The 25,035-nt window shown below is 46.0% G+C and overlaps 1 protein-coding gene across 3 annotated transcripts in view; it reads left to right on the top strand.

Moving 5' to 3' along the window:
* Window positions 1-25,035, top strand: part of sema5ba (sema domain, seven thrombospondin repeats (type 1 and type 1-like), transmembrane domain (TM) and short cytoplasmic domain, (semaphorin) 5Ba) — a 324,529-nt gene that overhangs the window by 245,937 nt on the left and 53,557 nt on the right. For all 3 annotated transcript variants that reach the window (XM_087989341.1, XM_087989339.1, XM_087989340.1), the window contains exons 14-15: window positions 612-793; window positions 19,591-19,734. In XM_087989341.1, the coding sequence (XP_087845467.1) occupies window positions 612-793; window positions 19,591-19,734 (326 nt within the window). The remainder of the gene's footprint in view (window positions 1-611; window positions 794-19,590; window positions 19,735-25,035) is intronic.

The raw sequence follows: 25,035 nt of genomic DNA, 5'->3' as shown, positions 1-25,035 counted from the left end.
ACCCTCATGACCTGTCCTACCTGTCCATCTTCCTTCCCACCTGTCTGCTCCATCCTCCCCACCGGCCTATAACTATCAGCCCCCACCTGCGTCCACCTATCATATTCCCAGCTACCTTACCCCAGCCTCACCCCCACCCCCTTATGTATCTCTCAGCCCCCTTCACCGAACGCACACCCCCCCAATCCCCCACATTCATGGTGAAGGGCTTAGGCCCGAAACATTGACTCTCCTGCTCCTTGGATGCTGTCTGACTTGCTGTGCTTTTCCAGCGCCACACTTTGCGACTTTGCCTAATTATGCCATGCAATTGTTCACTGTGTTTGAGGTGCTATATAAATCCAAGTTGTTGTTGGGAGGAACATTTCCGAGTTAGTGCTGTGCAACCTTTGGTTTTGGAGAGGCTGGTGGTGTAGTCTTCCCCCATCTCTCTTTTCCAACACCATTGTTGCATTGCAGGGCAAGGCGAGAGAACTGGTAGAGGTCAGTCTTTAATGGGTGCAGACATTTTTCCTCCTTAAGAAACACAACAGCTCACAATATTGTGCTACGTTTCCGCGACATTTGAAATTATGTTCGCTCCACCTGACTGTTGGGATTCTTTGACGCAGGTGAGAAATCTCACTGTGGACGGTGAATTCGGGCCATGGTCTCCATGGCAACTGTGCGAGCATGCAGACAAAGAGGCCACGGGATCGTGCACGTGCCGCTCCAGATCATGTGACAGCCCTGCCCCGCGGTGCGGAGGTCATGAGTGTGTCGGAGCCCGGATCGAGGTGGCCAATTGCTCGAGGTAAGGGGATGAAAATAGTGACTTCACAGAAGGTAGACCAACAAAAGCAATGTGGAGTCAGTGCCAAATATATATTTCTTTGATCTATCACCTTGGTTCCAGCTGATGGCCATTATGCCCCCAGGTCAAAAGGCTGTTGGGACTGGCACCACTCCAACCCTTGACCTATCATAGTACTGAAGGAGTGCTGCATTGGCACAGGTGCCAGTCTTTAGAAGGGATATAAAAATGTGGGGGTTAGCCCCATGGCATTGTTGAGTGTACCCACCCTGGCCAACTTATCTCTTCCAACCAATTCATCAGAGAAATAAACAAACCTGATCTTCACCTGCGATCTAAGTAAGTTTAGATGACATGGGATTTAGGGAGAGTTGCCTATTGGATACATCAGCTTGATGGTAGGAGACAGAGGGTTGTCATGGAGGGTTGTTTTTTGGACTGGAGGCCTGTGACCAGAGATGTTCCGCAGGGATTGGCACTGGGTCCACTGTTGTTTGTCATTATATAATCGATTTGGATGAGGATATTAGAGACATGATCAGTAAATTTGTGGATGACATCAAGATTGGTGGTGGAGTGGACAGTGAAGAAAGTTACTTAAGGTCATTTGGGCCAATGGGGTGAGGAGTGGCAGATGGAGTTTAATTTGGGTAAATGTAAGGTATTTTGCATTTTGGTAAAACAAACAAGTGCAGGACTTATATAGTTAATGGTAGGGCCCTGAACAGAGAGATCCAGGGGTTCAGATACATAGTTCTTTGAAAGTTGTGTCACAGATAAACAGGGTGGTTAAGAAGGCATTTAGCACGCTCGCCTTCATTACTCAGACCTTTGAGTATAGGGGTTGTTGCATAATATTGAGGTTGTGCAGGATGTTGGTGTGGCCACTTACTAAATTGGAGGGGACCGAGAAAAGATTTACCAGCATGTTGCTGGAACTGGGAGGTTTAAGTTATAAGAAGAGACTGGATAGTTGGGACTTCTTTCCCTTGAGCATAGAAGGTGGAGGGGTAACTTTAAAGACGTTTACAAAGTCATGAGGGCCATAGGTGGGGGAATAGCAAAGATCCTTTCCCTAGGATGGGGGAGTTCAAAACTTGTGGGCATATTTTTACAGTGACAGGAGAAAGATTTAAAAGGGACCTGAGAGGCAACTTTTTCACACAGAGGGTGGTTCATATGTGGAATGAACAGCCAATGGAATTGGTAGATGAGGTACACCATTGCAACATTAAAAAGCCGTTTGGAGACGTACATGAATAGGAAACATTTAGAGGAATATGGGCCAAATGCAGGTAAGTGAGGCTAGTTTAATTTGGAAAACTTGGTCAGCACAGATGGATTGGATGAAGGGTCTGTTTCCATGCTGTCTGACTTTGTCACTCTATGACTCTACGTTTTGAGAACTTGAGATTAATTTTCCGATTCCAAGAGAGATTTGATTCCCCGCAATGATTAGATGTTTGAAGGGATTTCAGCAGGGTTATTCTAGGGCTGTGTGCCTCTTTCCCAGTTTGGAAGGAGACTTCAGTACCTTCAGCCTTAGAGGACTTCTTCAGCCAGTCAGGTTAACATTGCCAATGTTAAACATAACCTAAACATCACCAGTACAGTATGTTGCTGCATGATGGGAGTCACTGTTATCTGAAATAATGGGGCAAGGTTGAATGATAGAGTTACAGGCAAAGGAGTCAGCAACTACAGAAGCAAGAGGGATGTAATAAGAGGACAAATGACAGTGTTACAGTTTTACGGAGACTTTTCATGTTTTATATACAGAGCAGAGATGTATTGCTGAGGCTGTTTTAAGGCTCTGGTCAGACCGCATTTGGAATATTGTGAGCAGTTTTGGGCCCTGTATCTAAGGAAGGATGTGCTGGTGTTGGAGGGAGTCCAGGGTCCATTTACAAGAATGTTTCTGCAGATGAAGGGTTTGTCACATGAGTAGTTGAGGACTGGGGGTCTGCACTTGATGGAGTTTAGAAGGATGTGGTGTGGAATCTGAGTAAAACATACAGAGCGCTGAGAGGCCTGGATAGAGTGAGCGTGGAGAAGATGTTTCCACAGGTAGGAGAGATTAAGACCGCAGAGCATAGCCTCAGGGTGAAAGGACGACTCTTTCGAACTGAGATGGGGAGGGTGGTGAATCTGTGGAACTCATTGCTGCAGAGGGCTGTGGAGACCAAGTCATTGAGTATTCTAAGACAGAGATAGATGGGTTGTTGACTGGTCAGGAGATCAAGGGTTACAGGGAGAAGGCAGGTTGAGAAACATATCAGCCATCATCAAATGCAGACTTGTTGGGCTGAAAGTCCTAATTCTGCTCCAATACGTGATAGTCTAATGGATTTCAAATTGTCCGAAAGCTTTTTACCTCCCATCATTGGGTCAAGCAGCATCCAGGGAACAGGAAAATCGATGTTTCGGGCATAAGCCCTTCTTCAGGAATGAGGAAAGTTTGTCCAGCAGGCTAAGATAAAAGGTAGGGAGGAGGGACTTGGGGGAGGGGCGTCGGAAATGTGATAGGTGGAAAGAGGTCAAGGTGAGGGTGATAGGTCAGACTGGGGTGGGGGCGGAGAGGTCAGGAAGAAGATTGCAGGTTAGGAAGGCGGTGCTGAATTCGATGGATTCGATGTTGTGGTCTGGCAAGACTTGCGCAACATTTCAACTCCCCCTCCCACTCCACCAAGGATATGCAGGTCTTTGGACTCCTCCATCACCAGACCACAACAAAACGACGGTTGGAGGAAGAGCGCCTCATCTTCCGCCTAGGAACCCTCCAACCACAAGGGATGAACTCGGATTTCACCAGTTTCCTCATTTCCCCTCCCCCCACCTTGTCTCGATCAGATCCATTGAATTCAGCACCGCCTTCCTAACCTGAGATCTTCTTCCTGACCTCTCCGCCCCCACCCCAGTCTGACCTATCACCCTCACCTTGACCTCTTTCCACCTATCACATTTCTGACGCCCCTCCCCCAAGTCCCTCCTCCTCCCTACCTTTTATCTTAGCCTGCTGGACAAACTTTCCTCAATCCTGAAGAAGGGCTTATGCCCGAAACGTCGATTCTCCTGTTCCCTGGATGCTGCCTGACCTGCTGCGCTTTTCCAGCAACACATTTTCAGCTCTGATCTCCAGCATCTGCAGACCTCACTTTCTACCTCCCATCATTGAAAGGTAAAGAGTTGAAGGAGTTCATTAGGCCCATCATTATCTGTCCTTGCCCTGTAAGAGAACGATCCGGCTCGGCCAGCTCCATCTTCTTCCAATCCCAGGGGCCGACAGATGCTTCTCCTTCATGTATTTATTCACTTTCCTGTCGCCAGTCACGACAGAATCCGCTACCACCATCTTTTAAGGCAGTCCGTTCCAAACATGAGCGGCCTGCAGCCAGGAGGAACAAAGTGCTTTCTGAGCCACAATACGAGAAGCTTGACAGCCAGTTTGTACACAGCAAGATCCCGTAAGCAGTAATTTGACCACCCTGAAACCTCACTCGGTAATTCTGTTTAAAGGGCACGTATTGAAAAGGTAGCATCTCATCCAAAGATGGCATTTGTGACAGTGCTGCACTTCCTCAGCGCTGGCATGGGGTGTGCAGTGCTCGATTGGGCTTGAACCCATAACCTTTTGAGCAAGGAAGGGTATTCTTGTTGACTTAGCCACAGCTGTGTGTGTGGGTGCCCGGGGTGCAGTGTGGTGGTGCTGGGTTTTAATCTAGCCCGGGCTAATGGAAAGGAGAATCATCACACTCTCCCTCTCACTGCCAGCTGGAAGGATCCATATGCAGTATGTGATTGGCGCAGTGTCAAGTCAGTTCAGACTGCCGACAATTTCACTCTGATTGCTGCTAAATTTAGTTTTCCTCTAAGCCGTAAACCTGGCAGGTGTGAGATCTGGAAATGTCAGCCCTAGTGCCGTGGGGATGGGCTATGCTGTTGTGAGGCCAGGCACAATAAAGATAAGCTGATCCCAGCATTAACTCCTGGTGTACCTAACCTGGGCAACATGTCATTGACTGTGTCAAAAGGGGACAACTGTTCCATGTGTGAGGATAAACAAACAGAATCCTGTTGATGGATGTACATTGCCAAGAAAATAAGTCACCAGACCCAAATGACTGCGTACTTCAAGGTGGTTAGGCCTCTGACATTTCAGTTTATTGGACACCAGATGCCAATGTTGTGATATTATTGCATCTGCTTAAATGTACACAAGTTATACAAGTGCTTGCATGCACATGCGCACTCGCACAAACAGCCACAAACACACGCATACACACTAACACGCACAAACAAATACATAGATGTGACTGTCAAGGCAGCACTACAACGCCTCCTCTTCAGGCGGCTCAGGAAATTTGGCATGTCCATAAGGATCCTCACCAACTTCTACAGATGCATCAGTGAAAGCAGACTGTCTGGGTATGTAACAGCCTGGTATGGCAACTGCTCTGCCCAGGACCATAAGAAACCACAGAAGGTGGTGCGCACAACCCAGACCATCACAGAAACCAACCTTCCATCCATGGACTCCATTTACACGGCTTGCTTCTGTGGAATGGCTGCCAACATCATCAAAGACCCATCGCATCCCGGTAATGATCTCCTACAACTTCCTCCATAAGGCAGAAGATACAGGAGCCTGAACACATGTACCAGCAGGTTCAGGAACAGCTTATTTCTGGCTGTTATTAGACTGATGAATGGACTCTCTAACTTCATAATGCTAATTTTACTAACGTTGATCTTGCCTACTACGTGCCTTGTGCAATGCAACCTGTATGCCTCTGCCTAAGCCTTTTTACATCATAGAACATAGAACAGTACAGCACAGTACAAGTCCTTTGGCTCTTGATGCTGTGCTGACCTTTTATCCTACTCTAATATCAAGCTAACCTACATACCCTTCATTTTGCTATCATCCATGTGCCTATCGAAAAGTTCTTAAATGTCCTTAATGTATCTGACTCTACTACCACTGTTGGCAGTGCATTCCACGCACCCACCACTCCCTGTGTAAATGACATCTGACATCTCCCCTCAACCCTCCTCCAAAAGCCTTAAAATTATGCCCCCTTGTGATAGCCATTTCTGCCCTGGGAAAAAGTCTCTAACTATCCACTCTATCTATGCCTCTCATCATCTTGTACACCTCTATCAAGTCATCTTTCATCCTTCTTCACTCCAATGAGAAAAGCCCTAGCTCCCGCAACATACCTTCCAGTCCAAACAGCATCCTGGTAAATCTCCTCTGCACTCTCTCTAAAGCTTCCACATCTTTCCGATAATGAGGCAACCAGAACTGAACACAATATTCCAAGTGTGGTCTAACCAGGGCTTTATAGAGCTGCAGCATAACCTCGCGGCTCTTAAACCCAATCTACATACTAATGAAAGCCAACACACCATATGCCTTCTTAACAACTCAATCAACTTGGGTGGCAACTTTGAGGGATCTATGGACATGGACACCAAGATCCCTCTGTTCCTCCAAATTGCCAAGAATCCTGCCTTTAACCCTGTATTCTGTATTCAAATTCAACCTTCCAAAATGCATTACTTCACACTTTTCCAGGTTAAACTCCATCTGCCACTTATCAGCCCAGCTCTGTATCCTGTCAATGTCCCACTGCAACCTACAACAGCCCTCCACAATATCCACCACTCCACCAACCTTTGTGTCATCGGCAAACTTACTAACCCACCCTTCCACTTCCTCATCCAAGTCATTTATAAAAATCACAAAGAGTAAAGGTCCCAGAACACATCCCTGTAAAACACCACTGATCACAAAGCTCCAGGATGAATAATTTCCATGTATGATCACCTTCTGTCTTCTCTGGGCCAGCCAATTCTGTATCCAGACAGTCACATTTCCCTGTATCCCATGCCTCCTTACTTTCTGAATGAGCCTACCATGGGGAAACTTATCAACTGCCTTGCTAAAATCCATGTACACCACATCTACTGCTCTACCTTCATCAATGTGTTTTGTCACACCCTCAAAGAATTCAATAACATTTGTGAGGCATGATCTGCCCCTCACAAAGCCATGCTGACTATCTCTAATCAACCTATGGTTTTCCAAGTAATCATAAATCCTGTCTCTCAGAATCCTTACCAACCTCTGAGCTGTACATCCTTGCTTATTCTGATCTGCCTGTACGGGCCGTAAACAAAGCTTTTCATTGTGGATTAGATTAGATTCTCTACAGTGTGGAAACAGGCCCTTCGGCCCAACAAGTCCGCACTGAAACTCCGAAGAGTAACCCACCCTCTGACTAATGCACCTAACACTATGGGCAATTTAGCATGGCCAATTCACCTGAGCTGCACATCTTTGGACTGTGGAGGAAACCGGAGCACCTGGAGGAAACCCACGCAGATACGGGAGAACGTGCAAACTCCACACAGACAGTCGCCCGAGGCTGGAATTGAACCTGGGACCCTGGGGCAGTAGTGCTAACCACTGAGCTACCGTGTCACCTTCAATACATGTAACAATAATCAATCAATCAGTCAAACACACACACACATACACACAAACATGCACACTTAAATGCATACACAGATAAATACAGAAATGCACACACACCATTGCGTGCACAGACACACAGAAAGGCCACTGAAATACATTTTCTGTTCAGTTTCTCATTGTTTGTTGTGGAATCCTGCAGTACACAGATTATTCTGCATCCTATATTACAACAGCGACTACACTTCAATAAAATCATGATTGATTGTAAAAAGCTTTTAGGATGATCTGACATTGTGAACGATGCTATATAATGGAATTGTCTATTCTTTGGTAAACCTCTCTCTGGAAGGTTTTGACCTCTGATGGACTGAAAATTATCCACTGTCTCTCCCTCGCTCTCTCTGTGTGAGGGCTAGCAGCTTACGTCATTGTTGAAAAATGTTGCACTCACCCGATAGCCAGATGCATTTTGCAGCAACATCAATGGGGACTGGATTTATGTAGCACATTTAACTTGGTAAAATGTCACAAAGAGTTGTCAGGAGATGGTTGATAACAAGACACATAGAAGGGAAAATTAATGTTAAGGAACAACTTAAAGAAGGAAAAAATAGCAGAGATCAATGAGGTTCAGGGAGCTTATGGCTCAGACAACTGGAAATGTGAATGCAAATAGCAGACCAATGTAAATTGGTGACAGGCAAGAGGCCATCATTATTCAGATGGAGGAAGCTACAGGAATGGAGAATGGAGGGATCTGAAAACAAGAATGGGAACAATGTAGTGTCAGTGTGGTGGGTGATGCAAATTTTGGATGATGATTAACCAGAGGACAGGACCACAGGAGATATTCTCTCCAAATTGGTGGTGGTACAGCGTGGGGAAAAGATTGTCCAGTTCTAGTCGCCTTACCCTGAACTTTGGGATCCACAAGTTAGCAAAGCAATTTATGTACCATCTGGCTGTACTTTTAGCCCTCTTGACATGGGGAAGCAAAACATCTCACCATGGATTGGAGATGGAGCCAAGTTACAGCTGCAATTAGAGCCTATTTAAGGCATGCATGTTGGTTGCAAATTGTGGACAGTCATCCCACTCCCATAATGAATTTCCTGGGTCACACCTGGGAGTGTTTCTGTGCATCCACAGTGTTTGCAATTTGTATCATAAACATTGATTCGGGATGAAGTTCACGTCTGCGATGAAGGCAGATACTGATGTAAATGATGTGTGATCCCACAGTAGCTGTCATAGAATCCCTACAGTGTGGAAACAGACCCTTTGGCCCAACAAGTCTACACTGACCCTCCAAAGAGTATCCTAGCCAAACCCATTCCCCATTACTCTACATTTACTAACACATCCCTGACTACTGTGGGCAATTTAGTATGGCCAATTCAACTAACCTGCGTATCTTTGGATTGTGGAAGGAAACTAGAGCAAATTGAGGAAACCCATGGAGGATGTGCAAACTCCACACAGTCACCTGAGGCTGGAATTAAACCTGGGTCCCTGGTGCTGTGAGGCAGTATTGCTAACCACTGAGCCACCATGTCATTCACTCATTGCTGCCTCCTTGACATCAGCTGGGTCTCAGGCTGTCTATGTTGTGAAGCCCCCTTTAAGAACAGTAATGGAAGCCAGTGCTCTGGGTGAGATTCGCAAACTCTCAACATAACTCACTGAATCTCCCTCTTGATTCCCCCTCGCTGTATTCTGAACCATGTGGGTGAAAGGGCGGGAGATATTTCTTTAAAAACATTTGTAACTCCTGCAAAGGATTGCAGTTCCCAGGGACATCACTAGCATCGTTACCGTGACTACTGGTAATGAATCTCATTCGTTGTAATCTGACAAGTTGGAACAGGACAAGGTGAGACCTGGAGAATGAATGGAAGTACTTGCTGGCTGATGACAGATTATTCCTGAGCTCTGCAGCACAGGGTGCAGGGGGAATGCTGAAGAGTCAGTTCCAGTCTCTTGTTTATTCGCCGAGTGCTAGTGTAGAACCAGTGGACAAGGGGAGGTGCAGGCCTAATGGTATCTCACTGGGTTAGTAATACCGAGACCCAGGTAATGTTCTGAAGACCTGAGGTTTGAATCCTGATAGTGTGACTGTGAACTCATTAAAAATCTGGAATTGAGAATTTCATGATGACCATGAATCCATTGTCAATTACAGAGTCATAGAGATGTACAGCATGGAAACAGACATTTTGGTCCAACTCATCCACGCCGACCAGATATCCCAATCTGACATAATCACATTTACCAGCACTTGGCCCATAGCCCTCTAAACATTTCCTATTCATATACCCATTCAGATGCCTTTTAAATGCTGTAATTGTACCAGCCTTCAACATTTCCTCTGGCAGCTCGTTCCATACACACACCACCCTCTGGAGTAACTCCTCAGGTCCTTTTTAAATCTTTCCCATCTCACCTTAAGCCTATGCCCTCTAGTTTTGCACTCCCCTACACTGGGGAAAGGACCTCGTCCATTCATCCTATCCATGCCCCTCATGATATTATAAACCTCTCATAAGGTCACCCCTCAGCCTTCGCGCTCCAGGGAAAACATTCAGCCTCTCCCTATAACTCAACCCTCCAACCTGGCAACATCCTCATAAATCTTTTCTCCACCCTCTCAACATTACACCTGTAGAAGTAATGAAAGGACTAATTGGGCAGATGTACAGAACATCTTTTCACTTGTGGTAGGAGTATAAAACAAGTGATTGTAAATATGACAGTCAATAATAAATTAGAGGTGCAGGAGAAAGCTTCTTAGCGAGAGGTTGGAATGCGGGACACACTCCCACAGTGAGTGCTGAGTGAATAGCCCATGGATATTTAAGGTGAACCTATGGAGGTGATACAGAAAGCAATAGCAGAATATAAGGTTAGATGAAGAAAGGTGGGAGGTAGCTTATTGTTGGGGGAAAGTCCATTTGTTTCACTAACGTCTTTGTGTGACCTGGCCTCCATGTGACTCCAGACTCACAGCAATGTGGCTGACTCTCAACAATAAATGCTGCCTTGGACAGTGACAGTCACATGCTTAGAGTGAATGTTTAATAAAGTCTATAAGCATGGGAGGCTGATGCTGAATGGGTACCAATACTGCCACGTGATATTAAGGGAAGCATCAACCAAATATTCTCCCCTACCCCAGTTATCAGCATCTGTTCTGTGACGTATTGGAATAAAGCCACAAATGATACACTAAGTGACTGTGACAAAGGCCCTTCCTTGTCTGACTTGACCTTTGACATGGTTGACCACAACGTCCCCCTCCAACGCCTCTGCTCTGTTGTTCCACTGGCTCGCACAGCTCTTAGCTGGTGTCATTCTTGTCTATCGAACCGTATCCAGAGAAGCACTTTCAATGCTTTCTCTTTCTGATGCCAGATCATTACCCCTCGTATCCTCAAAGATCTGTCCTCAGTGGCCTCCTCATCTACCGGCTTCCCCCAATGATATTATCTGAAAGCACACAGTTAGTTTTCACATTAAAGCCAAATACTGTGGATGTTACAATTCTGAAAAAGAAAGGGGGAAACTCAGCAGGTCTGGCAGCCATCTCTGGAGGGAGAAACTGAGTTAATGTTTCAAGTCCAATATGCCAGATCTGTCGACTTTCTCCAGCACTTTCTGTTTCGGAATTCCAGCATCCGCAGTATTAAATGTGCAAACTAAGGTTGTGCTTTCAGATAATGGATGTGGACTGGTAACTTGCAGCTCTTCCTCACCAGCTCTCTTTGTCCTGGATGGTGTCAAGCTTCTTGAGTGGTGTTGGAGCTGCATCCATCCAGATAAGTTCAGCGTGTTCCATCACACTCCTGAATTCTGCCTTGTAGATAGTGGACAGGTTCTGGGGAGTCGGGAGATGAGCTACTAATTGCAGTATTCCTAACCTCCAACCTGCTCCTGAAGCCACTGTACTTGGTCTAGATCATGATCTAGTCAACAATCATTCCCACAGTATGAAATTCGTTGATCGCTTTGCTGTTGAATGTCAAGGGGAGATAGTTCAGATACTTTCTTTTCAGAGATAGTCATTGCTGGCACTTGTGTGGTGCAGAGATTCCTTGCTATTTATCAGTCCAAGTCTAGATTGTGTCCAGGCCTCGCTGCATTTGGGTATGACATTTTCAGTATCTGAGGAATCTGAACCTTTCTTGGTCCACGGCAGTAAATGAGGGCCCACATCCCATGAATGAACAAAGTGAAGATTCAGTTTAAACTCAACCAGAAGGTAATGGTTTCAAATGCCACGTCAGAAATTGTACAGAATTGAAGCAGGCACTCCCAGTGCGTTGTCATCTTTTTTTTTGGGGGGGAGGTGTCTTCATCTTATTGTTACATATATTTTACAGTGAAATACAATAGAATATGCTGATAATGTTTCATTTGTTGCCATAACCCAGCACTATATTTATACTTTAAGAATGAGAGAACATGAGGAGTACAGTAAGAGAAGTCCATCTACGTTCGAGTCACAACCACCATGTTGCCAGAACCAACTAATGTCAAAGTCACCGATCCTCAGCCGCCATCTTCTGCTGTTGGGCTGATTCACCTTTGCCAGCGCTTGTGCCAGGGACACTAACATTGGAGTCTGTTGCTGTGCATCAGTGTTGCCATGGTGCCTTCCCACACTGGGCTCACACTCCACCCACACTGGGCTCACTCTCCCCCACACTGGGCTCACTCTACCCCACACTGGGCTCGCTCTCCCCTACACTGGGCTCACTCTCCCCCCCCCACACTGGGCTCACTCTCCCCCCCACACTGGGCTCACTCTCCCCCACACTAGGCTCACTCTCCCCCCGTGATCCCGTGATGGGTTCAGTCCTGGGCTCACTCTCCCTCATACTGGGCTCACTCCCCTCCCTCCACCTCGCTAGGCTCACTCTCCCTTACAATGGCCTCTCTCTCTCCCCCACCCCCCCACACCCCCCCAGCGCTGGGCTCACTCTCCCTCACACTGGGCTCACTCTCCCCCTGCGCTGGGCTCACTCTCCCCCCCCTATGCTGGGCTCACTCTCCCCCCCCTGCCCTGGGCTCACTCTCCCCCTGCACCGGGCTCTCTCTCCCCCCCCGCGCTAGGCTCACTCTCCCTCACACTGGGCTCACTCTCCCTCACACTGGGCTCACTCTCCCCTCCGCGCTGGGCTCACTCTCCCCCACACTGGACTCACTCTCCCCTGCACTGGGCTCACTCTTCCTCACACTGGGCTCACTCTCCCCCTGCGCTGGGCTCACTCGTCCCCCCCTGCACTGTGCTCACTCTCCCTCCACACTGGGCTCTGTCTCCCCCTTGCGCTGGGCTCACTCTCTCCCTGCACCGGGCTCTCTCTCCCCATGCACTGGGCTCACTCTCCTCCTGTGCTGGGTTCATTCCTGGGCTCACTCTCCCTCACACTGGGCTCACTCTCCCTCACACTGGGTTCACTCTCCCCCCCTGCAGTGGGTTCACTCTCCCTCACACTGGGCTCACTCTCCCTCACACTGGGCTCACTCTCCCTCACACTGGGCTCACTCTCCCTCCCTGCAGTGGGTTCACTCTCCCTCACACTGGACTCACTTTCCCCCCTGCACTGGGCTCACTCTCCCCATGCACTGGAATCACTCCCCCGCACTGCGCTCACTTTCCCCCTCACACTGTGTAGGCTCACTCTACCCCGCACTGGGCTCACTCTCTCCCGCACTGGACTCACTCTCCCCCTGTGCTGGGTTCATTCCTGGGCTCACTCTCCCTCACACTGGGCTCACTCTCCCCCGCACTGGGTTCTCTTTCCCCCACACTGGGCTCACTCTCCCCCCCCCACACTGGGTTCACTCTCCCTCACACTGGGCTCACTTTCCCCCCTGCACTGGGCTCACTCTCCACATGCACTGGGATCACTCCCCCCGTACTGCACTCACTTTCCCCCTCACACTGGGCTCACTCTCCCCCCACCTTTGGGCTCTCTCTCCCTTCGCGCTGGGTTCTCTCTCCCCCTACAGTGGGCTCTCTCTCCCTCACACTGGACTCACTCTTCCCCCGCACTGGACTCTCTCTTCCCCCACACTGGGCTCACACATCCCCCGCACTGGCTCACTCTACCCCTGCACTCTCCCTCCGGACTCTCAATAGCCCTTAGGAGACAGTGAGGTCTGCAGATGCCTGGAGGAAGAATGCCTTATCTTCTACCTCGGAACACTTTTACCCCAGGACTTCACCAGTTTCATCATTTCCCCTCCCCCAAATTTATCCCAGTTCCAACCTTCCAACTCAGCACTACCCTCATGACCTGTCCCATCTGTCAATCTTCCTTCTCACTAATCCGCTCCACCCTCCCCTCCAACCTATCACCTTTACCCCCATCTCCATCCACCTATTGCACTCTCAGCTACCTTCTCCTCAGCCCCACCCCCTCCCATTTATCTCTCCACCCCCGAGGCTCCCAGCTCTGGCCTGAAACATGGATTCTCCTGCTCCCCGGATGCTGCCTGACCTACTGTGCTTTTCCAGCAACACACTCTCAACTCTCTTTAGCCCCTGCATGGGGCTCACTCTCCCCCCTCCTTCACACTGGACTCTCTCTCTACCCACCAATGCGCTCACTCTCCCTGCAACATTGGGCTTACTCTCCACCCCAACACCGCACTCCCTCTCCTCCTCATCTGCTCTTTGACCTGAGCAGGGGCATGATTGGAAATTAGGGGAGGTAGTGGTATAATGGTAATGTTACAGGGCTAGTAGCTAACATTCCAGGGGCACAGATTCAAATCCTGAATGGTGAAACATGTATCCGCTAAATCTTTGGAATTAATGAAGGGTGGTCACATAACTGCTGTTGTGGAAAACCAAACCCATCGCCAACACTGTCCTTCAGGTAATGCAATGTGCTGTCCTTACCCTGTGTGACTCCCCACCCCCAGCAATGCGGTTCACTCTTAGCTCTGCTGTGGGCAATTAGGGATGTGCAATAAATGCACACTGGCCTGGCCAGTGACACCCTCACCCCGTCAATGAATAAAGGAAAATCCCTTTATAGTCTTTTGGTCAGTATATATACCTGCAATAAAATTGCTAAATCAATTGATCTTGGCATTATGACATTGCTGAGTGTGGGATCTTGTTGCGTGAAACCCGGTTACGATGTTTGTGCATTCTTAGTATTAATTTTATGATCATTGTTTTTATTATGTACTTACAATTTATTCAATGATTTGGATGAAGAAACTGAATGTACTGTAACAAAGTTTGCAGTTGACAGATAAATGGATGGGAAAGCAAGTTGTGAGGATGACACCAAAGATGTTTGCCGAGTGATATATAGGTTAAAAAAGTAAGCAAAACTTGGCAGATGGAGTATAATGTCAGGAAAATGTGTGGTTATACACTTTGGCAGGAAGAATATTATTTAAATGGGGAAAGATGGCAAGAATCGCAAAAAGCTAGCATCCAAGTTCAGTTGTAATAGAAAATGCAAGTGAATGTTAGCTTTTATTTCAAAGGGAATGGATTATAACACCACAAAAGGCAGTAATTTGAACACAGCTGGAATTAACCTGCACTGACCCCTGCAGAACTCCATTAGGCATTGGCTGCCATCCTGATAAAGGCCCCTTTGTCCCTACTCTCTGCCTTCTGCCAGACCCCCAATCCTCTATCCATGCCAGTACCTTGCCCCTAATGCCAGGTGCTCTTGTATTATTTAGTAGCCTCGAGTATAGCACCTTGTCAAAGGCCTTTTGGAAATCCAAATAGACCACATGCACTGGCTCTCCTTTGGAGAAAGTGAGGACTGCAGATGCTGGAGATCAGGGTCGAGTGTGTGGTGCTGGAAAAGCACAGCAGGTCAGGCAGCATCCGAGGAGCAGGAAAATCAACGCTTCGAGCATAAACCCTTCATCAGAAAAAGGCTCTCTTTTGTCTAACTTGCTAGTTACCTCCTCAAAGAATTCTACAACATTTGTCAGGCATGACCTCCCTTGAAGAAACCAGCCTGGCCCAGCCCTATTTCGCCTTTTCAAGAAGAGGGTTCCAAAGATTCACAACCTTCTGATCTAATTTTGCTTTGCCTCATCTATTGGATATTATTAAACTAGAGAGGGTTCAGAAGAGATTTACCAGGATGTTGCTGGGTATGGAAGGGTTGGGTTATAAAGACAGGCTGGATAGGCCTGGGACTTTTTTCACTGGAGTATTGGAGGTTGCGAGGAGACCTTACAGAGGCTTATAAAATCACGAGGAGCATAGATAAGGTTAATGGTAGGTATTTTTTCCCTGAGGATAGGGAATTTCAAGACTAGGGGGCATATTTTTAGGGTGAGAGGAGAAAGATTTTAAAAAGACGTGAGGGACAATTTCTTACACAGAGGGTGGTTCACATGTGGAGTGAACTTCCTGAGGAAGTGGTGGATGTGGATACAGTTACAATGTTTAACAGACACTTAGGTAAGTACATGAATAGGAAAGGTTTGGAGGGATGGGGGCCAGGAGCAGGCAGGTGGGACTAGTTTAGTTTGGGATTATGTTTGACACAGACTGGTTGGACCGAAGGGTCTGTTTCCGTGTTGTATGACTCTATGTCTGTTTTAAATGGAGAGCCCCTGCTTCTTAAACAGTGCCCCCCCACCCAGCCCAGTTCTTGATAGTCACAGAAGAGGAACTGCATCCACCCTATCAGTACCCCTCAGGATCTCACATGTTTCAATCAAATACCAATTTAGCAGTGGAATTCCAGAGCTTAGGGCCTTGGCTCAGCCATTGATGGGGAGACAGTGAGGACTGCAGATGCTGGAGATCAAAGTCGAGAGTGTGGTGCTGGAAAATCACACCATCTGAGGATGCTGCCTGACCTACAGTGCTTTTCCAGCACCACACTACCGACAACCATTGATGGTTGAGTAATAAAAATGAGGGATGCAAGAGACGAGAGCAGAAAACTCCAAGGATCGGATTGTTCGAGGAGATTACAGATAGAGTCGGAAGAGACTGTGCAGGAATTTGTGGTGTGCATGAGAATTTTAAAGTTAAGGTGTCGTTTTATCAACAGATCAACAACACAGAGGTGATAGGTTTTAGTGTGAATCAGGTTATGGGGAACAGGGTTTTACAGGAGGTTTGGGTTACAGAGATTTCTGGGAAGGGTAAAGGCAGAAAAAAACCAAACAGTGCCCTCATCAGAGGCAAGAGCACTGTACAAATGCCGTGAAAAAAATGCCCTCGTTGATAACCAACAGGAGAAAGAGAAATACGTGCCATATGGCTTTTCATTCCAAATTGAAATGTTTTCTATCTGCAGTAAGTCAGTCAGAAACACTGTGGTCACCTTTAATTAAGGCTACGCTGTGCATCTGCTGGTGATTACTATGTTGTGGCTGACACTGATCATGTTACTGTTTTTGAAGCAGTTAAAGAGCTTGACAAAAATGAATTGCCAAGAGAGGAACTTGAAATCTCCTCCTGCTTGGTTTGATCCTGCACTAAACACTGCAGTTTTTCTTTGCACGAGAGCTCTGTTGTCCCTCTTAGAGATATGCATGAAAACGTTCTCAGCCTGTTTCTCTCCTTATCTCCTTGAGATAAGCTTGGCAAAGGTGGAATGGAGCCTTGACTTGGCAGGGAATGACGTCTCACTGGGAAATCTCACCCTCTGAATTATCCTGGAAGGTGGAACTGAGATTCACTTTTACTGAAGTGATTGATAACCTGTCACAGGTGCAGGTTTTGAAGGAGATTACACAGGCAGCTCTCTGCAAGCCGGAGATGGGATGGTTATCTTCTGGCTTGACGTATGGAAGCAGGCTGGAGCCTGTCAACAGAAGATTGACGCAGGAGGCACATTTGGCTCAGCCTCACTGCTCTTTAGTCATACAGCACATAAAGAGACCCTTCGGTCCAACCAGTCCGTGCTGAACATAATCCCAAACTAAACTAGTCCCACTTGCCTGCTCCCGGCCCATATCCTTCCAAATCGTTCCTATGATATATTTATTAACTCTGTCTGAACCACTCTTTTAAACCTCTGTAAGGTCACCTCTCAATCTTCTACGCTCCTGTGAAAAAAAGGTTCCAGCCTTTCTTCATAACTCAAACCTTCCACACCCGGCAACATTCCGGTAAATCTCCTCTGAACCCTGTCCAGCTGAGTGAAGGCCTGATGAAGGGCTTTTGCCTGAAACATTGATTTTCCCGCTCCTCGGATGCTGCCTGACCTGCTGTGCTTTTCCAGCACCACTCTAATCTTGCCTCTCCAGCTGAACAATATCCTTTCCTATAACTGAGCGTGTTTTCCTTTCCAATTTCAAGACTTCAGAACATCCAACGGTGCTTCATAATCAATGAAGTACCTTTGAAATGCAGTCACCCATGTAATGCAGTCAATTTTACATGTGATGAGCTTCCGCAAACCGTAAGGAGAACCACAGAATTGTTACTGTGCAGAGGGACACCATTTGGCCCATCATGTTCTGCACTGGCTCTCTGAACATTTCAACTCAGCCACCTTGCCTTCTCTCCATAATCCTGCATATGACCAGACCAGATAATGACCAGATTATTCCTTTTCTTTAGTGATCTTGGTCAAGAAATAACTATTTTCCAGGACATTCAAGCAACCTCCCCTGACCTCCTCCAAGATAGCGTACGAGGATTGGGGTGGCACAGTGGCTCAGTGGTTAGCACTGCTGCCTCTCAGTACCCGGGACCTGGGTTCAATTCCAGCCTTGGATGACTGTCTATATGGAGTTTGCGCATTCTCCCCATGTCTGTATTGGTTTCCTCCCATGGTCCAAAAATGTGTCGGTCAGGTGGATTGGCCGTGTTAGATTGCCCATAGTGTTCAAAGATGTGTAGTTTAGGTGCTTTGGTCAGGGGTAAACATAGGATAGGGGAATAAATCTGGGTGGGTTACTCTTCTGAGGGTTAGTGTGGACTTATTGGGCTGAAGGGCCTGTTTCCACACTGTAGGGATTCTAGGAGGGAACAGATAGGGTCTCTGTCTAATCTCATTCAAATAATGGAAGTAGCAGTCAAGGGGTTTTTAAAATCTATCCCTGGGATGTAGGCATCAGTGGCTAGGCTATCATTTGTTGACCATCTCCCAGTTGCCCTGCTGAATGTATGGTGAGTAACCTACTTGAACCATTGCAGTTTCTAGGGATGCAGGGACACCCATAATGCTGTTGGGAGGGATTCCAGGATTTTGACCCGGTGACAGGGAAGCAACGGTGATGTATTTCTAAGTCAGAATGGTGAGTGGCCTTGGGGGGAAACTTGCAGGGATAGTGTTCCCATGTACCTGCTGCCCTTGTCCTAGGTGGTGGGTGATACAGATTTGGAAGGTACTGTCTAAGGAGGCCTGGTGAATTTCTGCTGCGCATCTTCTACATGGTGCACACTGCTGTCACTGAGCATCAATGGTGGAGGGAGAGTATGCTGAAAATGGCCAGTGGATTGAAACAAATGTCAGGACAGTCTCAGGAAGGTTTAGATAGCTGCTGTGTTATTCGTTTCAAGTTCTGTGCTCACTAAGCAGCCTCATAGAATGTGAGTGTCATCAGGTAACCTCGGTGATCTTGTCAAGCTCGTAGTTCCTGATTTAAATCTGGAGAAATGCCGTTTTAACTCTGGCAAGACTTGATGAGAGCTGCCTTTTAGGATTTAGATACACCAACGTAACACTAAACACATAGTATTTATACACAAATGTATGAAGTAGGCCATTGTGCCCCTCAAGCCTGCTCCCTGTTATTCATTAAGATCATGGTTGATTATAATTCGAGATTCATAGAATCTCTACAGTGTGGAAGCAGGTCATTTGGTCCATCGAGTCCACACCGATCATCGCACCCAGACCCACCCCTCTACCATATCCCTGTAACCCTGCATTTTCCATGGCTAACCCACTGAGCCTGCACTTTCCCGGACACTATGGGCAATTTAGCATGGCCCATCCACCTAACCTGTACATCTTTGGACTGTGAGAGGAAACCAGACCAGGTAATATAAATGTGCATTGGTAAATTTGTTGCAATTTGGTGCCAACTAACCTCTATCCTTACTCTTGGTGTTGTCTGTACTGGGGATCCTAGCTTTTCACTGAAGCCCCTCAGTCTTCCTGTACTGGCTGAGATTACCTTGAAGGTCCCACCCTCTCAATCTCACCCCTTGCCTGATACATGATGACCGTCAGGTTAAACTCACTGTCAGTTGTCTCTCTATAAGAGAGAGCAGCCCATGGTCCTCTGGGACTATGGTCCTCTTTACCTTACCTTGACTCCTAACTCTTTTATTCTGTCTTGTATCTGTGTTAAGGAATGGAGGTTGGACGGTCTGGGCTTCCTGGGCTCCATGCAGTACGACCTGTGGCATTGGGTTTCAGGTTCGGCAGCGATCCTGCAGTAATCCCACTCCTCGCTATGGAGGAAGAGTGTGCGTCGGCCAGAGCAGGGAGGAGAGGTAAGCTTGGCTCATTTCCATCACCTCTTCCAAAATCACTGCAAATTTCTGGAGGAGGGAGGGTAGTTCAAATACACCAGGGGATTTGGCTCCTGTTTTTTTTCTTTATCTGACTTTTCTGTATGTTATTGAGATTTCCCACCTTCCTTCCCACCACAGAACACTGACTCCTTTCTTTGGCTGAAAGAAAGAGAGAGGCGAAAGAGGTAAGGAAAGAGAGACAGAAGTGAAGCAGATAAGGAAACACCAAAAGATGAAAGAAAGAGAGAGAGAGAGAGAGAGAGAGAGCGTGACAGGGAGAGAAAGATGAAAGAGATAAGGAAAAGGACGAAGAGAGATGTGAAAGAAATTAAAAGTGAGAGAGGTGAAAGAGATAGGGAAAGACTGAAAGCAGAGCTGGGAACGAGGGGATGAAGGGAAGCAGATAAAGAGAAGACGTTGAAAGAGAGAAAGGGGGAAGGAGAGGAACAAGGTGAGAGAGAGAGAGAGATGATAATGAAAGTGTGTTCAGGGCAAGAGAATGAGGGAAAGAGGGAGGCAAAAGGAAAGAGGGAGAAGATAGAGAAGGAAAATGGCAATAGTGATAGAAAGGAGGGGGAAGAGAGGAGAGGGAAAAAGAGGGTGAAAAGAAAATAAGAGAAGAAGAAAAGAAATGAAGTGAGAAATGAAGAAAGGAACAAGAACAACGATCAGTTGCATATGTGGTTGTCTTAGGACCTTTTGTCACTTCATGCAAAGGGACACTATTAATGTGTGAATTTTGATGACTGACAGGCTTCTTGACTGGGGAGAGTGTTGATAATTCAATCCAGGCATTACCAGGTTGCAACTGTCAGTTGGTTAGTTCTGAATTAGGTCCTTCCTAACCCAGTCAATATGGAACTGTAAGGATTAGTTGGTCTCAAGCAAGGTGGTGTTTGGGTGGGCTTCAATGTGAGAAAACATGATCAGTGACTCTTTCTCATGATCATTCTGAATGACCATTGTCACCAGCCATGGTAAAGACTGGATCCCTGTTGACCTGCTGGGGCTTTATGATGGCTGTGGAGACACAGTCTTCGTTAAGGCTACCATGATGTGGAGGTGCCGGTGTTAGATGACACCAGGCTATAGTCTAATAGGTTTATTTTAAATCACAAGCTTTTGGAGTGCTGCTCCTTCATCAGGTGAAGTCCTAACAAAGAACCAACATTCCTGAAGCTTGGGATTTCAAATAAACCTATTGGACTATAACCTGGTGTCATCTCACTATGTTATGCTGTGAAGAATCTTTGGGAAGGGAAGAATGAAGATAACTTCAGGAAAGGAAGGGGATAAACTGGAAAACCAACAAAGAACCAACTGTTCTTTTCTCTCTTTGGAATCTATCTCCATCTATCACTTAGTCCTTATCTTCAGCAAAAAAACAAACATTTTCCAAGCTACCATCAGTTCTGAGGAAGGATCACCACAGCTGAAACGTTAACTCCAATTTCTCTCCACAGATGCTGCCCAGCTTTTCCAGCAGTTCTTTCAGATTTTCTTATTTAGGAAATGGTCCAAATTTGAATACGGGGAGGATTTCTGTTTCTACAGTGTCTTTTGTAACGTCAAAATAACCCAATGTGTTTCACAGCCACTGAAGCTCCTTTGAAGTGCTGACACAGCGGTACTGTGTTTGGTCATTCAACCATTTCTGCTTCCAATGGGTTTCTATGGACTTGGTATAAACAGTTACCAACAGAATAGATCCCATCCTGATGAATCACAGGGCCCTTGATCTTCCTGAAAACCCATCAGTAAAACAGGTCAGTGTAGGGTGACCTAGCAATACTCCAGCAATAGCTACTGAGCGTGCCCATTGGAAGGATGTCACGATGAGTTCAGATCATATGGGACTGAGACCTGATGGATGAAGGGACAACCAAAACCCCACTCCACAAGGTGTATGTTTATAGTTTATAATTGTTAATGATTTTCACTAGCATTGTGCCAACTCCGCATGTGTCTCAGAGGAGTTGATGGGTGTAGTGGTAATGCCACTTGTCAAGTAATCCAGATGCCCAGAGATTATGATTTAGGAACATGAGTTCAAATCTATTTAAATTTTGTTGATAAATCTGGAATTATCAAAAGACGTGGGAACAGAAATAGGCAGTTCAGCCCATTGATTCTGCTCCACAGTTCATTGAGATCATGGCTGACTTGATAATTCTCAACTCTGCATTCTTGTCTTTTTCCTATAATCCTTGATTCCCTTACTGATTAAAAATCTGTCTGTCCAACCCTTAATGATCCAGCCTCGACAGCCCTTGTGTTAAAGATTTCCACAAATTCACTACCCTCTGAGAGAAGGAATTCCTCCTCATCCCTGTGTTAAATGGGGTGAACTCTTTATTTTGAGATTATGCCTGTGGCCCTAGACTCTCCCACAAGGGGAAATAATCTCCCAAAATCTCCCCTATCAAGCCCAGAATGCCACCTATTCAGCTTGTCCTCCTAAGAAAGTGCCTCCATTTCTGGAATTGAAAGCTGGTCTCAGTAATGGGAACGACAGAAATAATCATAGACAGCAGTGAAAACCCATCTGGTTCACTAAAGTCCTTTAGGAAAATAAACTTGCTGTCCTGATTTGGTCTGTCCTGTGTGAGACTCAAGCTCAACAGCAGTGCGGCTGACACTGAGCAAACCACCGAGTTCAATGACAATTAGGGATGGCCAATAAATGTTGGCCTTACCAGTGACACCCCATGAAAGACGAAAAAAAATTAAAGGCGCTGGAGCTACTTAGACATTCCTACAGCTGAATCGGGTTGGTAACAATTTGCCGTGGCAGATTCGCCACCGATGATTAGCCACTGCCAGTTCACCACCAGCGTTTCTCCACTGGGGTCGTTTGACCTCTGGAGACTATTCACCACCGGAAATATACATATGTACTGAATGTTTTCCCTCCGACCTGTTCTTTCATACTTCTCAGTCCCCTTTATTTATACAACAACATACTTACGTTTTGATTAAAAAAAAAGTAAAATAAATATCATTTTATTGGTTTATATATATAAATGAGTTACAAACTTAAACCAGAAAATGGAAATATATTTTTAAAATCTTTATAATGGCAGTAAAATCTCACATTAATATTAAACAATGAAATTTCAGTTCATTTGACAGTTATGCGCTATTCCTCTAAGATATTCCAAACAATCTCTTTCGCCGTATTCAAGAACTTTTTTTTATTCTATCGTCTGAGTCTCGATACTTTTTTAGCTTTATTTGTGGTGGCTCCTTTGTTCACAACGCCAAAACTTAATACTTGAATCACTCTTGGATAGTTTATCAAAAATATATATAAAACCATCGTGGTAAAACTTCTTATTTCCACGTTTACTAATAATTTCTGTTTCCATACTAAAAATTCCTGTTCCAAAAATACAAGCTTAAAAAAAAACTCTCCTGTAATGAAAATAAGTTGTTACTGAAACAACGCAAACACTACCTTAACCAATACAACAACAATTTTTTATACCACCAATATTCAAAATATATGACTTACTTGCGGTGGTAAATCGTCTTCAGTGGCCAATGGGCGGTGGCTAAGCGTCCTCGGTGGTCAAAAGGCAGTGGCTATTCGTCGACGATGAATCTGCTGTGGCAAATGGTCCCATCGCGACTGGATCATAGATAAGAACAGGAAAACCTGGTGAATATTCAGTAACTCTTGAAAGAGTTGTAGAAATAACTGGAATCGATTGACCACTGCTCCTGCTGCACCATTGATGCCAAATGCCAGCATTCATTGGGGCTATTTGAGGCAAAGGGTTTTCATCCAGAGAGTGGGGGTAGAGTCTGGAATGCATTGCCTGGGAGGGAACCCTCAAAATCTTTTAAAAAAAGTTTAAAATTCCACAACACCAGGTTATAGTCCAACAGGTTTATTTGGAAGTACTAGCTTTCATAGCACTGCTCCTTCATCAGCTACCTGTTGATGGAGCAGCTCTCTGAAAGCTAGTGCTTCCAAATTAATCTATTAGATTAGATTACTTACAGTGTGGAAACAGGACCTTCGGCCCAACAAGTTCACACCAACCTGCCGAAGTGCAACCAACCCAGACCCATTCCCTTACATTTCACCCCTTCACCTAACACTATGGGCAATTTAGCATGGCCAATTCACCTAACCTGCACATTTTTGGGAGATTTTGACCACCGAGGACGCATAGCCACCGCCCATTGGCCACTGAAGACGATTTACCACCACAAGTAAGTCGTATATTTTGAATATTGCTGGTATAAAAAATTGTTGTTTTATTGGTTAAGGTAGTGTTTGCGTTGTTTCAGTAACAACTTATTTTCATTACAGGAGAGTTTTTTTTTAAGCTTGTATTTTTGGAACAGGAATTTTTAGTATGGAAACAGAAATTATTAGTAAACGTGGAAATAAGAAGTTTTACCACGATGGTTTTATATATATTTTTGATAAACTATCCAAGAGTGATTCAAGTATTAAGTTTTGGCATTGTGAACAAAGGAGCCACCACAAATAAAGCTAAAAAAGTATCGAGACTCAGACGATAGAATAAAAAAAAGTTCTTGAATACGGCGAAAGAGATTGTTTGGAATATCTTAGACTGTGGGAGGAAACCGGAGCACCTGGAGGAAACCCACTCAGACGTGGGGAGAATGTGCAAACTCCACACAGTCAGTCGCCTGAGGCGGGAATTGAACTCGGGTATCTGGCGCTGTGAGGCAACAGTGCTAACCACTGTGCCACTGTGCCATCAAATCTGTTGGACAATAACCTGGTGTTGTGGGAGTTTTAACTTTGTCCACCCCAGTCCAACACCAGCTCCTCCACATCATGGCTTGAAAACAAAACAACATGGATGATCTTTTGAAGCATTCAAGGCTATCGCATAGTACGGGAAAGCTGAACTAGTATACATTTAGTATAGATGTGATGGGCTGAAGGGCTTCTTGTGCTGTTTATGATTCTATATTTGCTGACCTCCCTCACCAGCGGCACCGACTCACCTCATCTCAAACCAGTCCAGGTCCCTTTATGCTCTTCACCTCATCCAGCAGTTGAGGAGACAGCTTTCTTGTCTTGCAAGATTCAACAACCAACGTTCATTGGCATGGAACATTAAGTCCACTTTCTTGTGCGCATATTTCCATTCTTTTTCCAGATTCCCAGGCTTCACAGCATTATGCATTTCTGTGAATGGAGCTACACATTCCCAGAATGCCTACAGTGTGGAAACAGGCCATTCGGCCCCTTGAGTTCACACCGTCCCTCCAAAGAACATCCCGCCCCATATC

The sequence above is a fragment of the Chiloscyllium plagiosum genome, unplaced genomic scaffold, assembly GCF_037043375.1.
Source record: "Chiloscyllium plagiosum isolate Xiang-an unplaced genomic scaffold, Cpla_swu_hap1 HiC_scaffold_7, whole genome shotgun sequence".
NCBI classification, from domain to species: Eukaryota; Metazoa; Chordata; class Chondrichthyes; order Orectolobiformes; family Hemiscylliidae; genus Chiloscyllium; species Chiloscyllium plagiosum.
This window is presented reverse-complemented; position numbering and strand designations above follow the sequence as displayed.